General features: G+C 47.9%; 1 protein-coding gene across 1 annotated transcript; it reads right to left on the reverse strand.

Annotated features, from left to right (window-relative positions):
- VAMP8 (vesicle associated membrane protein 8) lies at positions 1,674–5,056 on the reverse strand. The gene is made up of 3 exons (XM_018055378.1): positions 4,806–5,056; positions 3,375–3,530; positions 1,674–2,116 (listed from the first exon to the last, which is right to left on the reverse strand). The coding sequence occupies exons 1-3, from the start codon at positions 4,806–4,808 to the stop codon at positions 1,973–1,975; spliced, it is 303 nt and encodes a 100-aa protein (XP_017910867.1). The 5' UTR covers positions 4,809–5,056; the 3' UTR covers positions 1,674–1,972.

Raw genomic sequence — 14,338 nt, forward strand, 5'->3', positions numbered from 1 at the left:
TAAGACACACTCCAGTGGGGAAGGTGCTAGCCCTAGCTTTTTCTTTATTTCCTCTTCACCGCATGGGCCATGGCAGCCCTGCCCTGATAGGACCAGCTTCCTCAGTTGGAAGATGAGGGAGGCTGGCGTGTCTGTCTGTCCAGAGCCTTCCTGAGCTGAATCTGTCCATCTTCACCCCCTCCTTTCACTGCTGCACAGAAGCCAACACTAACCAGTTCTCTACCCGGTCTCGTACCAACCCAACATCTCAAATGTGGCCCCTCTTGAGGAAGAGGGTGTTGACTTCCCTCTCCCAGGTTGAGGCCCCTGTGAGCACAGACCCCACCCTCACCCTGGAAAGTCTAGGTCCCACTCACCCCAGTTGCTTGGACTTTGAGTCTAGGAGTGGACCAAGCAGGGAGAGGATGGACATGATGGTGACCAAGAGTGACCCCCCAAGGGCTCTTCGGTGCTTTCCTCCCTTCCTAGTTTTCAGAGTATGCTTCTAGAACTGCATTGGCCAGTACTAGTCCCCAGTCCTGTCTCCCAACCCTGCCCCTTCCAGACTTCTTCCCCCAGACAGGGCAGAGAGATGACAAGAACCCTCCCCCCAAACTAAGATGCACTGGGCACTGGAAAGAGTAACAGTGATGGTGGGACCTGGTGGGGAGGAGGGAGGCCCAAAGACAGAGAGGTCCATTGTCCAGGAGGGGAAGGAAAGCCACAGGCCCTGTCCTGTGACACTGACTGTGTCCAGCCACGCGACACGGTGAGAGATGCTCACTCCCTCAGGACTGCTAAGACCCAGAGGCTCTGCTAAGTTCCAGAAGGACAGTGGCAGACAAAAGACAAATAGAACTTGCAGAACCACAGGAGAAGGAAGAGCAATTTAGTTCCTCCACCCTCCCCCACCCCTCCCTTCCAGACTACAACAGGGCCATGGAAGAGAGATGCCAACGATGGTGGGGTGGGAGGAGGGGAGGATTTAGATTTCTAAATAGTCTGCCTAGGAACACTGCATGTCTCAGCTAACATTTCCTGCAAAAAGTAATTTAAAAAAATGGCAAGGGGCTTGCCTGGTGGCTTGGTGGTAAAGAATCCACCTGCCAATGCTGGAGACACAGGCTCAATCCCTGAGCCAGGAAGATCCCACATGCCACAGAACAACTTAGTTTGTGTGTCACAACTATCGAGCCTGTGCTCTAGCGCCCAGGAGCCGCAACTACTGAAGCCCAAAGGCCCTAGAGCCCATACTCCGCAACAAGAGAAGCCACTGGAATGAGAAACTCGCACACTGCAACTATAGCATAGCCCTTGCTTGCCACAACTAGAGAAAAGCCCACTCAGCAATGAAGACTCAGCATAGCCAAAAATTTTCAAAAAAAGAAAAAGAATGAAAGACAATGGCAAGACCCAGAGAGGACACTTAGGAGTCTTATATACCACCCTAAAATGCTGGGAAGGCCTTGAATTTTCCATACTCCAAGAGTTCCAGAAACTTCCTGCTCTTGAGACCCATGATGGAACGAGGGGCGATAAAAAACAGTTTCCATCTTTCTTCTCCAATCCTATGCTCTCTACCCCTCCAATAGCGTGGGCCTCCAATGGGAGAGTTCTGCCAGAGAGTGTCCTGGGAAGAAACGAAATAGAAGGGCCAAAGGCACAGTGGAAAGGGAGAAAGGACCTCACACGCGTAGGGATACCAAACGGTCTTTATTGCCCACTGGCCACCCTCAGTTCCATCAGTTTTCCAGCCATGTGCTAGGCCCTCTGGGTCTCTCCAACCAACTCTGAGGACCCCTGAAATGCAGCCACAGTCCAGCTCTCTCTTTCTGGAGACCAAGGTGTTCCCTGGGGTAGACAGGGGGCTTCAGAATGCAGGGCAGCAGGACCGAGCAGCATTCCACATGAAGAAGGACAGGAGAGAGGGCCCCCCTTGGCATGCACCACGGGAGGTGGTGGCCGAGGAGGAGGGCAGGGAGGGAGGGGTTCCCTAAGTTGGGATGGCGCCGGTGGCAAAAAGCACGATGAAGAGGACGATGATAAAAACAATCACACAGATGAGGACAATCATCTTCACGTTCTTCCACCAGAACTTCCGAGCCACCTTCTGTGACGTCGTCTTGAAGTGCTCTGACTGTTGGGGATAAGGCAGACAGAGACCCACATGCCATCCATCTAAATATTGAAGTGCTAAGTGGAGGTAACAGATTGCTAAGTAAGACAGCTTATATCCTCCTATCTTGACAAATGTACCTTCAGAACCATCTGGTGGGCCAAGTTCAAATTTAGAATTCGTGGGGCTCCCTCTGGTCCCCCTGCCCTCCCCCTTCTTTTCTCACCCCTGCCTTGCCCTGCCCTCCACATTGGGCTTTTAAAACATGCTTCCACCCAGGCTTGTGACAAGGGCAGCACAACCTGCCCTTAGGAGGGCAGACAATCGGGCTGAGGGGGCGCAGGCTCCAGGGGGCACATATCTTCCTGGTTCTATGGCTTCTGACCCCATGAGGACTGCCGAAGCCAGAGGAGAGGGTCAGGGCAGTACAGGGGCTGGAGCTGAGGGCAAGTGTCCTTCCTTCTCCCAGCATGAGTTGCAAAAATTGTCTCCTTGGGCCCTGCTCCCCAGATCGGGCTGAGGACAGAAACACTAAGTCTCCAGAAGTTAAACGAGCAACACTCAAGATTACACGCAGGACTCCAAAAGCCATGCCAGTCTCTCCCTGTGGACATGGAATCTTAGGCTCCAGACCTCTGCTGAACTTTAGAGTCACTCCTTCCCTGAGCAGCTGGCTTTGGCCTCTAGCTGGAGAGACAGGAGAATATCTAGCTAGATGTGTGGGAGATATTATTCTAGCCTTCAGCTAGCAGAAGAGTCTGGGATCAAAGACTTTTACTGCTCTTCCCAGCTTCTTTTTAAAGCTGGCTCAGCAAGACTCTAACAGTTTTTCACCGCCTGCCTAAAAACCTTGGGGAAGGCCAGCGGCCCTAAGAGGATGTTCCAGGGCCAATATTTTTGCCCTGGGATGGCCAGATCCAAATGAGAGTCAAGGGCAGCCTTCAAAGGGAAAGTCAGTTTCATAGGAGAGAAACTTGACAAAGCACAGGCTGACTGAGCCGTCTGTCTCAGAAAATGCCTCCATGGATCCACCCCCACACTCCCAAATCTGTCCTTAAACCCAATTCCAATCAGTGGAGTACAGCAGAATCAGAAGTGGGACTCAGCTCACGTCAATTCCCAGCACACATGAAAAGACAGACTTCCCTCCTTCACTCTGCCATCATGATCACCACACCCCCAGTAATCTTCCTTCCTCCTCTTCCTCTCATCCCCTGGGAGTGAGTGGGGGGTGGGGGGGTCCCCAGGGGGTAGGGTGAGGGGCTCCCTGTCATCTCACTGTGGCTTCCAGATCCTCTGTCTTGTTGCGAAGGTGGTCCAAGTTCTCTCCCCGGGCCAGGATCCGCTCCACATTCTGGGTCATGATATTCTTGACCCCTTCCACTTCATCCCTGAGGTTCCGCACACGGTCATCTCCTCCACCGCCACTGGCCTCCTGGACAGCCACACAACGGGTTAATTAGGCCAAGAGCTGGAGGGACTGAGACCCAGCCTCAGAGGCCAGAGGAGGGGGAGGCCTGAGGTGGACTTTAGCTTTTTGCAATGCTTGAACTGTTTGCAAAGAAAATGTTTTTCTGTAGAACCGCGTAATCAAAACCAAATGCCTTTATAAGCCCCAGATGGTGAGAGCCATCCATGGTAGCAGACAGACAGGACCCAACTTCTTTGTGGATTCTCAGGGCCCTTGACAGAACAAGAAGTAACATCAAACCCCTCTCCACTGCTTCCTTGTTCCTCAGAGAGGGTCAGAGGAGACAGCTGAGCCAGTACTTCCCAATGCACAGCTCCACCACTATGTACGAAATTCCCAGGTCCCAGGGGTCCTCATTAAAAATGCCTGTGCTGGGCGCAGACCACCCTCACCAAGGCCACCCTCCCTCTCAGACAGTGGCTGGAGAGCTGCTCCGGCCTTCCAGGCAGCCTGGCTGTGGCAACCAGGCTCCAAGTCCCTCCCAAGGCCCCAGGAGAGAGAACAGTTGGGCCACAAACTTCTGCTTTCCCCACCACTTAGCACCACGCGCAAGCACCAGGCCATGGCCTGCTCAGGCAAGTATAAAAAGAAAACAGACAGCCTTGGCGTTGGGGGAAATGGAGGGCAAGTCCTCCCAGGCTATAGCCTCGTCCCCAGGCTTCATGATAAGGTTTTTGAACAGGGAGGGAAAAACACTGTTAAGCTCCTCCCTCCCTGACCCACTCGAATTCCAGAAATAGATCAGGGGTGGGGGTCGAAACTATTGATAGATAATCACAGAGAACCAATTTCTGAGTCTTTTACAAACCCTCAGCTCTCTTCCCCTGGGGTGGCAGATTCCTTGGACTCAGTAGAGAGACAAATTCTTTGGGTTTCGGTACAGGGATAAAGTGAGAAGCAGAGGGGGATTCCAGCCGATAGGCTGGGCTCTGCCTTCGGAACCGCACAGGCACAGCCCAGGAATGTCACAAAACCCGCAGGCCGGCAGCGGCTGGAGGAGGAGATGAATTAGGTTCCAGCCACCCGAAGCACCGAAGCCCACTCCAGATCAGCTCAGGGGTCAGGAGAAGGAGGGAGCAGAGAAAGAGCAGGAACACCCACGCAGGCAGCTCAGACCTATTTGCCTCCAAGCTGTCAAAGAAGAGACCTCTCTGGCAGCCACTGGCCCAGCCCTTCGACTTTGCCAACCAACTTTCTTTGGGTAATCCCCGACCCCTTCTTCGTTTCCAGCTTTCTCACCATGTTTCCAAGCGGCTCGGGCCTCCCGGCAGCTGAACTCGTTGACTACTCGGTTTCCTCCCAGGCGGCCGTCGGTTCACTTCCTGCTTGTCCAACTTTCAGCCCGCCCCCGTCCACCTCGCATCCCAGCGGCTCCAGCCACACCTCGCTCAGGTTCTCCAGGTAGGCAGGCACCCTGCGCTGCCCTCCCAGTCTCCTCCGGAGCCGGGGCTTAGGCTTAAAGCGACAGGGTTCCCCGGCACCACATTTCTTCTAACTTAGGAACAAGAGAAGATCAGGCAGCCTTCCTAGGTTTCCGGATGTAGAAAGGGCAGCCGTCTCCTTTTTAAAAATTTTTATCATTATTATTTTTTTTTTGGCCCGCACACGCAGCATACAGGCTCTTAGTTTCCCAACAGGGCTGGAGCTGCGTCCCCTGCAGTGAAAGCGAAGAGTCAACCACTGCAGGGCTAGAGAAGTCTCTCACTTTAAAAAAAAAACACAACTTTTTTTAATGTCCTCAGTATCTGATCCCCAATTGTTAAAGAATGAAATCAACCCTAAGCACTCTGTCAGATCTTATTCACGTGGAAACAGAATGCAGATATGAACATTTCTTACTGGACAACCCTTGTTCCCAAGTTTTTTAGCGCAGAAAGCATTGAAACCCCCAAAGTCTGAAATGCTGTGATCCTGGGCTCTGGTGTCAGAAGCTGCAGACCCTGAGTGAACCTCTTCACATCTCTGTTCTTTGCAGATGCTGATCCTGACCTCAGAGGGTGGTGGTATGGAGTAAAAGAAAAGCTTACACCATGTACCTAGCACAGCCTGGAACAAAGGGCTGCCCACTGCGCAAATCAGGAAATGCTGGGTCACCAACTCTCCTATTCTAGAGTTCAACCGTCCTGCACGTCCCTTGTCCCTTCGGGGGCCACCTCGAGGGTTAGGGAACCGCAACAGAAATAAGCAGATGACTGCCCTATGGACCAGAGAGGGGGCCCAGGGCAAAGGATTTTTCCACTGACCTGGCTGCAGGCCAGAGAAAATCCACCCTTCCCGGATCGTGTTTATCAAGACAGAAAAACAATAACAGACCCGTTCAGAAGGAAACAAACATTCCTGTCCCATCCCAGAAGTAACAGTTCCAAGAGGGAAATGGCAGCTTCTCTTGACAAATGCTTTCTCTTTTTTTTGGACAAACTTTTTTTTAAAGACCTTAATAAATTTCGGACCTCCGTAGCATTTGAAGACCCTTTATTATAGCTTCCCAGGTGGTGCTAGTGGTAAGGGACCCATCTGCCAGTGCAGGACACATAAAGAGATGCAGGTTCCATCACTGGGTCAGAATAGCCCCTGGAGGAGGTCATGGCAACCCACTCTAGTATTCTTGCCTGGAGAATCCCATGGTCAGAGGAGCCTGATGGGCTACAGTCCACGATCTGCAAAGAGTCACACACAACTGAAGTGACTTAGCATGCACACACCTGAATTTTGATGGATAGTATCAGCCTGCTTTCACAGAGAACGTGGTACTCCACTCCTCATCATTCTTAAAAAGGCAACAGTGAAGTGAAGCAGAGGCGGGTCAGTATCTTTGATCTATCCTCTTTTTAAAATTATTATTAAATTTTTGGGCTACACTGGATTTTCCTTGGGGCGAGTGGGCTTTCTCTCGTGGGATGCGGGGACTTCTGCATTGCAGTGCTCAGGCTTCTCTTGTTGCGGAGCATGAGATCTAGAGTGTGCGGGCTCAGTAGTTACCCTCGGCATGTGGGATCTTAGTTTTTGAACCCAGGATCACAACTGCATCCCCTGAATTGGAAACTAGAAGTCCTAACCAATGGACCACCAGAGAAGTCCCTGTTGATATATACTATCATTGTCCAGTACAGTAGCCACTGACCACAAGTAGCTGTTGAACATGTGAAATGTGGCTCGTCTGACTGAGGTGAGATGTCAAACACACCAGATTTAAAAGACTTATTTTGAGAGAGAGACTGTAAATATCACTTTAGTAATTATATATATTCATCAATATATAAAATTGAAAAAATGTTTTGGATCTTTTTCCTTTTTTCTTTTTTTTTAAATTTGTAACTTGCTTTATTTATTTATACTTTTGGCCATGCTGTACGACATGCCGGATCTTAGTTCCTCAATCAGGGATCAAACCCATACCTCCTGAAGTGAAAGCTCAGATTCCTAACCAATGGATGACCAGGGAAGTGCCAAGTGCTTTATTTTTTATTGAATTATAGTTGATGTAAATATTATCTGTTCAGTTCAGTCACTCAGTCGTGTCTGACTCTTTGTGACCCCATGAATTGCAGCACGCCAGGCCTCCCTGTCCATCACCAACTCCCAGAGTTCACTCAAACTCACGCGTCCATCGAGTGGGTGATGTCATCCAGCCATCTCATCCTCTGTCGTCCCCTTCTCCTCCTGCCCCCAATCCCTCCCAGCATCAGAGTCTTTGCCAATGAGTCAACTCTTCGCATGAGGTAGCCAAAGTATTGGAGTTTCAGCTTTAGCATCATTCCTTCCAAAGAACACCCAGGACTGATCTTCTTCAGAATGGACTGGTTGGATCTCCTTGCAGTCCAATGGACTCTCAAGAGTCTTCTCCAACACCACAGTTCAAAAGCATCAATTCTTTGGCGCTCAGCTTTCTTCACAGTCCAACTCTCACATCCATACATGACCACTGGAAAAACCATAGCCTTGACTAGATGGAACTTTGTTGGCAAAGTAATGTCTCTGCTTTTGAATATGCCATCTAGGTTGGTCATAACTTTCCTGCCAAGGAGTAAGCGTCTTTTAATTTCATGCTGCAGTCACCATCTGCAGTGATTTTGGAGCCCCCCAAAATAAAGTCTGACACTGTTTCCACTGTTTCCCCATCTATTTCCCATGAAGTGATGGGACCAGATGCCATGATCTTCATTTTCTGAATGTTGAGCTTTAAGCCAACTTTTTCACTCTCCTCTTTCACTGCCATCAAGAGGCTTTTTAGTTCCTCTTCACTTTCTGCCATAAGGGTGGTGTCATCTGCATATCTGAGGTTATTGATATTTCTTCCGGCAATCTTGATTCCAGCTTGTGCTTCTTCCAGTCCAGCGTTTCTCATGATATACTCTGCATATAAGTTAAATAAGCAGGGTGACAATATACAGCCTTGACGTACTCCTTTTCCTATTTGGAACCAGTCTGTTGTGCCATGTCCAGTTCTAATTGTTGCTTCCTGACCTGCATATAGGTTTCTCAAGAGGAAGGTCAAGTGGTCTGGTATTCCTATTTCTTTCAGAATTTTCCACAGTTTATTGTGATCCACACAGTCAAAGGCTTTGGCATAGTCAATCAAGCAGAAATAGATGTTTTTCTGGAATTCTCTTGCTTTTTCGATGATCCAGCAGATGTTGGCAATTTAATCTCTGGTTCGTCTGCCTTTTCTAAAGCCAGCTTGAACATCTGGAAGTTCACGTTTCACGTATTCCTGAAGCCTGGCTTGGAGAATTTTGAGCATTACTTTACTAGCGTTTGCTACTGCTGCTAAGTCACTTCAGTCGTGTCCGACTCTGTGTGACCCCATAGACGGTAGCCCACCAGGCTCCCCCGTCCCTGGGATTCTCCAGGCAAGAACACTGGAGTGGGTTGCCATTTCCTTCTCCAATGCATGAAAGTGAAAAGTGAAAGTGAAGTCTCTCAGTCATGTCCGACCCTCAGCGACCCCATGGACTGCAGCCTTCCAGGCTCCTCCATCCATGGGATTTTCCAGGCAAGAGTACTGGAGTGGGGTATCATTGCCTTCTCCAACTAGCATGTGAGATTGTGAGGTAGTTTGAGCATTCTTTGGCATTGCCTTTCTTTGGGATTGGAGTGAAAACTGACCTTTTCCAGTTCTGTGGCCACTGCTGAGTTTTCCAAATTTGCTGGCATATTGAGTGCAGTGCTTCCACAGCATCATCCCTCAGGATTTGAAACAGCTCAACTGGAATTCCATCACCTCCACTAGCTTTGTTCGTAGTGATGCTTTCTAAGGTCCACTTGACTTCACATTCCAGGATGGCTGGCTCTAGGTGAGTGATCACACCATCGTGATTATCTGGGTCGTGAAGATCTTTTTTGTACAGTTCTTCTGTGTATTCTTGCCACCTCTTCTTAATATCTTCTGCTTCTGTTAGGTCCATACCATTTCTGTCCTTTATTGAGCCCATCGTTGCATGAAATATTCCCTTGGTATCTCTGATTTTCTTGAAGAGATCTCTAGTCTTTCCCATTCTGTTGTTTTCCTCTATTTCTTTGTATTGATCACTGTTACAGGTATACAATATAATGATTCACAATTTTTAAAGGTTATACTCTATTTATAGTTATTATAGAGTCTTCCCTGGTGGCTTGGATGGTAAAGTGTCTGCCTGCAATGCGGGAGACCCGGGTTTGATCCCTGGCTTGGGAAGATCTCCTGGAGAAGGAAATGGCAACCCACTCCAGTACTCTTGCCTGGAGAATTCCACGGATGGAGGAGCCTGGTAGGCTACAGTCCATGGGGTCGCAAAGAGTCGGACACGACTGAGCGACTTCACTTTCACTTTCATAGTTATTATAAAATGTTAGCTGTATGCCCTATGTTGTATGATATATCCTTTTAGCTTATTTTGTACATAGTAGCTTGTACCTCTTAATCTCCTCTCCCCTCTCTCTCCCCACTGCTAACTACTAGTTTGTTCTCTATGAGTCTGCTTCTTTGTTAAATTCAGTAGTTTGTTGTATTAATATTTTTTAGATTCCACATATAAATGATATCATACAGTATTTGTCTTTCTCTGTCTGACTTATTTCACTAAGCAGAATACCCTTGAGGTCCATTCATGTTGTTTTAAAAGGAAAAATTCCATTCTCTTTCATGGTTGAGTAATATTCCATTGTGTATATATATATATACACACATGGCTTCCCTGGTGGCTCAGAGCATAAAGTGTCTGCCTGCAATGCAGGAGACCCAGGTTTGATCCCTGGGTTGGGAAGATCCCTTGGAGAGGGAAATGACAAACCACTCCAGTATTCTTGCCTGGAGAGTCCCAGGGACAGAGGAGCCTGGCGGGCTATCGTCCATACCACATCTTCTTTATCCATTTATATGTTAATAGACACTTAGATATATTGAGTTAACTTAAAAAATATTGGTAAAATTAATTTCACCTGTTTCTTTTCTCTTTTAATTTCGCTAATAGAAAATGTTTAATTACCAATGTGGCTCAAATTATATTTCTACAGACACACTGATCTATACTTTAACATTTTTGTGACATTGGACAGATTTATGTAACATCTCTAAGCTCCATTCTGTGCCTGGTACTTAAAAAATTGTCAGTAAATGGTGGCTTTTGTGATTACTCAGAATTCTAGAAGCTAAGTGAATTGGTGGGTAAGGGAACATGAGAGATGCCAAGAAACAAAGACCAGAGTAGGATGTTTGAGGGGAACAGGAAGAAATGGAAGAGGATTCCCTGGATGGGAATTCCCTGGATGTTCCTTGTTGTAAGGAGAGTTACAACAGTTGAGCTATCAGGTCTGGTATGCCACCCCAAACCCTGGACATACATTGATGTCCCTGAGGGAGCTGACCCTTAGCCTAGATCTAGCAACTGTCTGGGAGATTCAGCAGCGCCTATGGTTGGGCCTGTAACCCGTTTGTCGTCATCTTCACCTTACAGAACTGTGTCCTCGTCTTCACCTTACAGAACTGCTGCAGGCTTAGCCTCACCTGTACAAACACTGCATTGTGATCCTTTATCAGAAAACTATCTGGGGGCTTCCCTGCTGGCTCAGTGGCAAAGAATCCGCCTGCTAATGCAAGAGATGTGGGTTCAGTCTCTGGCCTGGGATGATTCCACACGTCTTGGGGCAACTAAGCCCCGTGAGCCACAACTACTGAGCCTGGGCTCTAGAGCCTGGGCGCCACAACTATGGAAGTTCTTAAGTCCTAGAGCCCATGCTCTGCATCAAGAGAAGCCACAGCGATGAGAAGCCTGCCCACTGAGACAGAGTCACCCCCATGCGCCACAGCTAGAGAAAAGCCTGCACAGTAACGGGGACCCAAATGGCTTAGTAGTTAGGATTCTGGGTTTTCATTACTGTGGTCTGGGTTCAATCCCTGGTTGGGGAATTGAGATACCACAAGCTAGTGTGGCCAAAATAAAGGAAGAGGATCTGGCTACCACCCTCACAAGGTAAGATATTCAGAAGGTACTGAATGGTACTCAATGAGCAGAAATAGTGCTGTGGGCAGGGAACAAGGGAACAGAAGTCACTGATTCCTTTAGTCAAGGAAGGCTCTATTCCAGGAGGAGGGGAGTGTCAGTCACTTTGTAAGGAAAAGACGCTATGTGATAGGAGCTGCAGCCAAAGAAGCAATTGGAGTATGCTGAAGAGTCTTCTCAGTCCCTGTGTGATCGGATTTGGGCATCAGTTCCCCTGCTGCCTGGCTGTGGCATGCACCCTTGTGTGCTCAGTCGATTCAGCCGTGTCTGATTTTGCAACCCCGACTTTGTAACTGTAGCCCATCAGGCTCCTCTGTCCATGGAATTCTCCAGGCAAGAATACTAGAGTGGGTTGCCATTTCCTTCTCCAGGGAATCTTCCTGACCCCGGGATCGAACCAGAATCTGTTATGTCTATTGCACTGGCAGGCAGGTTCTTTACCACTAGAGCCACCTAGGAAGCCGATTGTTGTGGAGTCTTAGGCAAATCACTTCCCTCTGGGAGCTTTGGTTTCTTCATCTGCAAAATGGGAACAAGAATGAACGCTGTTTTGCAGGATTATTGTTAGGATTAAATAGTATGGGTATATATGTCTATATTTCTGCTAAAGCATATTACAAATGAAAAAGGAGACTAGTAGAACTAATGGAATGACAGAAGGGAAGAGGCATATAGACAGTCTGCAAAGCAATCAGGCAAGCTTTGCTGTACACTGGCATATACCCCAGTCTCATTTATGGCCCTAGTGGGCAGTTGACTCCTGAACCTTTCAGGGGAAAGGCTAGAGAACGAGGAAGCACATTCAGGAGGCTCAACTGGAATTGCTCCTGAAAGATCATAAACCTCTCACTGCTGCCAAGGCCTCTTTTGTCTCCCTCTTTATAGACTGTTACACAACGAGTCACCCCCATCTCTCCCAAGGTGCTCTCTTTCTTTCTGACCTTGCCCTTAGAACTGGAAGGTTCTGCCCTTGGCTATTTTCTGACTCCTCTCTCCTAGAGCAATAGTTCTCTCTGGGGTTGATCTTGCCCTCCAGGGAATGTGACAATGTCTAGACACATTTTTGGTTGACACAACTGATGGGGGTAGTGGTGCTACTGGCATCTAGTGGATAGAAGCCAAGGATGCTTAACTTCCTACAATGTCATGGATAGCCCACGACCCCCACCCCAAAGACAAAGAATATACAGACCAAATGTCAATACTGCCAAGGTTTAGAAACCTTGCTCTCCCTAGGGAAGTGTACTCAGTGCCTTTACAGTTTCAACAGCCATTTAAGGACGATCCCCAAATCTGTGAGTGCGTGCATGCTAAGTCGCTTCAGTTGTGTCTGACTCTTTGAAACCCTATGGACTGTAGCTCACCAGGTTCCTCCCTCCCTGGGATTCTCCAGGCAAGAATACTGGAGTGGGTTGCCATGCCCTGCTACAGGGAATTTTCCCGACCTAGGAATCGAACCCTCATCTCTTCTAGTCTCATGCATTGGCAGGCAAGTTCTTTACCACTAGCGCCCACCTGGGAAGCCCTGAGCTACTTGAGAAGGACCATCCCCCTCCAAATGCCATACCTCTCTCTAATTGCCACTGCTGCCTCTCCAATGTCCTGGACAGTCCACAGACACACCCGACAGCCAAACCAAACCCTTTATCTTTTTCTCATGTTCCTCCTCCTGAATAGTACTCCCATTCTACCACTGTCCCAAGTTAGGAACCCCTAAGCCATCCTATACACACAATCAATCAGTTCAGTTCAGTTCAGTAGCTCAGTTACGTCCAACTCTTTCTAACCCCATAGACTGCAGCATGCCCGTTTCCCTGTTCATTACCAATTCTCGGAGTTTACTCAAACTCATGTCCATAGAGCTGGTGATGCCATCCAACCATCTCATCCTCTGTTGTCCCCTTCTCCTCCTGTCTTCAATCTTTCCCAGGATCAGTGTCTTTTCTAATGAGTCAGTTATTCACCTCAGGTGGCTAAAGTATTGGAGCTTCAACTTCAGCATCAGTCCTTCCAATGAATATTAAGGACTGGTTTCCTTTAGGATTGACTGATGTGATCTCTTTGCAGTCCAAGCAACTCTCAAGAGTCTTCTTCAGCATGACTGTTCAAAAGTATCTATTCTTCGGTGCTCAGCTTTCTTTATGGTCCAATTCTCACATCTGTACATGACTACTGGAAAAACCATAGCTTTGACTAGACAGACCTTTGTCGACAAAGTAATGTGTCTCTGCTTTTTAATATGCTGTCCAGGATGGTCATAACTTTTCTTCCAAGGAGCAAGAGTCTTTTAATTTCATGGCTGCAGTCACTGTCTGCAGTGATTTTAGAGCCCAAGAAAATAAAGTCTGTCACTGTTTCCATTGTTTCCCCATCTATTTGCCATGAAGTGATGGGACCAGAGGCCGTAATCTTAGTTTTTTGAATGTTGAACTTTAAGCCAGCTTTTTCACTCTTTCACTTTCATCAAGAGGCTCTTTAGGTCCTTTTCACTTTCTGCCATAAGGGTGGTGTCATCTGCATTATCTGAGACATCACTAAGTCTTAGTCTCTCAAATATACCATCCTTTTCATACCAGCTTCTGCTTCCTAGGTAATGCCAGGATGATCTCTTCTCTGATCCACCTCCAAACTGACTATCTTCTCCCATCCATTCTTTCTATGGTTGCTCCTTATCTTCCTAAAACACCAATTTGAGAATGCAGCACCCTACCCCCAGGGTAAAGCCTAAACTCCTTAGTTTGGTATGCTAAGCTTGTTCTAAACCTGCTTTTTGAAGATTATCTCTCAAGAGACTCACCTTCCAGCCCCCTAGCCATACTAAATTACCTGTCCTTCCCAAAACAAACCATCCCTTTTTACATCTTTGCTCAAGTGGACTTGCATCATTGAGACAAGTGAATATCCTGCTTCATTCATCATTGCTTCCATGAAGTCTTCCAGATTTCCCCACTGAAATTCAATTTCTTCCTCTTCTGATCACCATCACACCGTATCTTTTATAAAATCTACAATAAGCTTTACCATTAACTGCATGTGCATGTATGTGTGCTAAGTCACTTTAGTCATGTCTGACTCTTTGCGACCCCTATGGACTGAGCCTGCCAGGCTCCTCTGTCCGTGGGATTCTCCAGGCAAGAGTACTAGAGTGGGTTGCCATGCTTGCCTCCAGGGGATCTTCCCCACCCAGGGATCAAACCCAAGTATCTTATCCTGCACTGGCAGCCAGTTCTTTACCACTAGCGCCACCTGGGAAGCCTCAAACTGCATACACATTAAAAAATATATTTATTTGGC

Source organism: Capra hircus, chromosome 11 (genome assembly GCF_001704415.2).
Source record: "Capra hircus breed San Clemente chromosome 11, ASM170441v1, whole genome shotgun sequence".
Taxonomy (NCBI): domain Eukaryota; kingdom Metazoa; phylum Chordata; class Mammalia; order Artiodactyla; family Bovidae; genus Capra; species Capra hircus.

Bases quoted from the DNA above. Each gene is read 5' to 3' on its own strand.
- VAMP8 (XM_018055378.1), bottom strand. The intron at 2,117-3,374 runs GTGAGATGACAG...TATCCCCAACAG, and splicing joins CAGAGGATCTGGAAGCCACA to TCAGAGCACTTCAAGACGAC.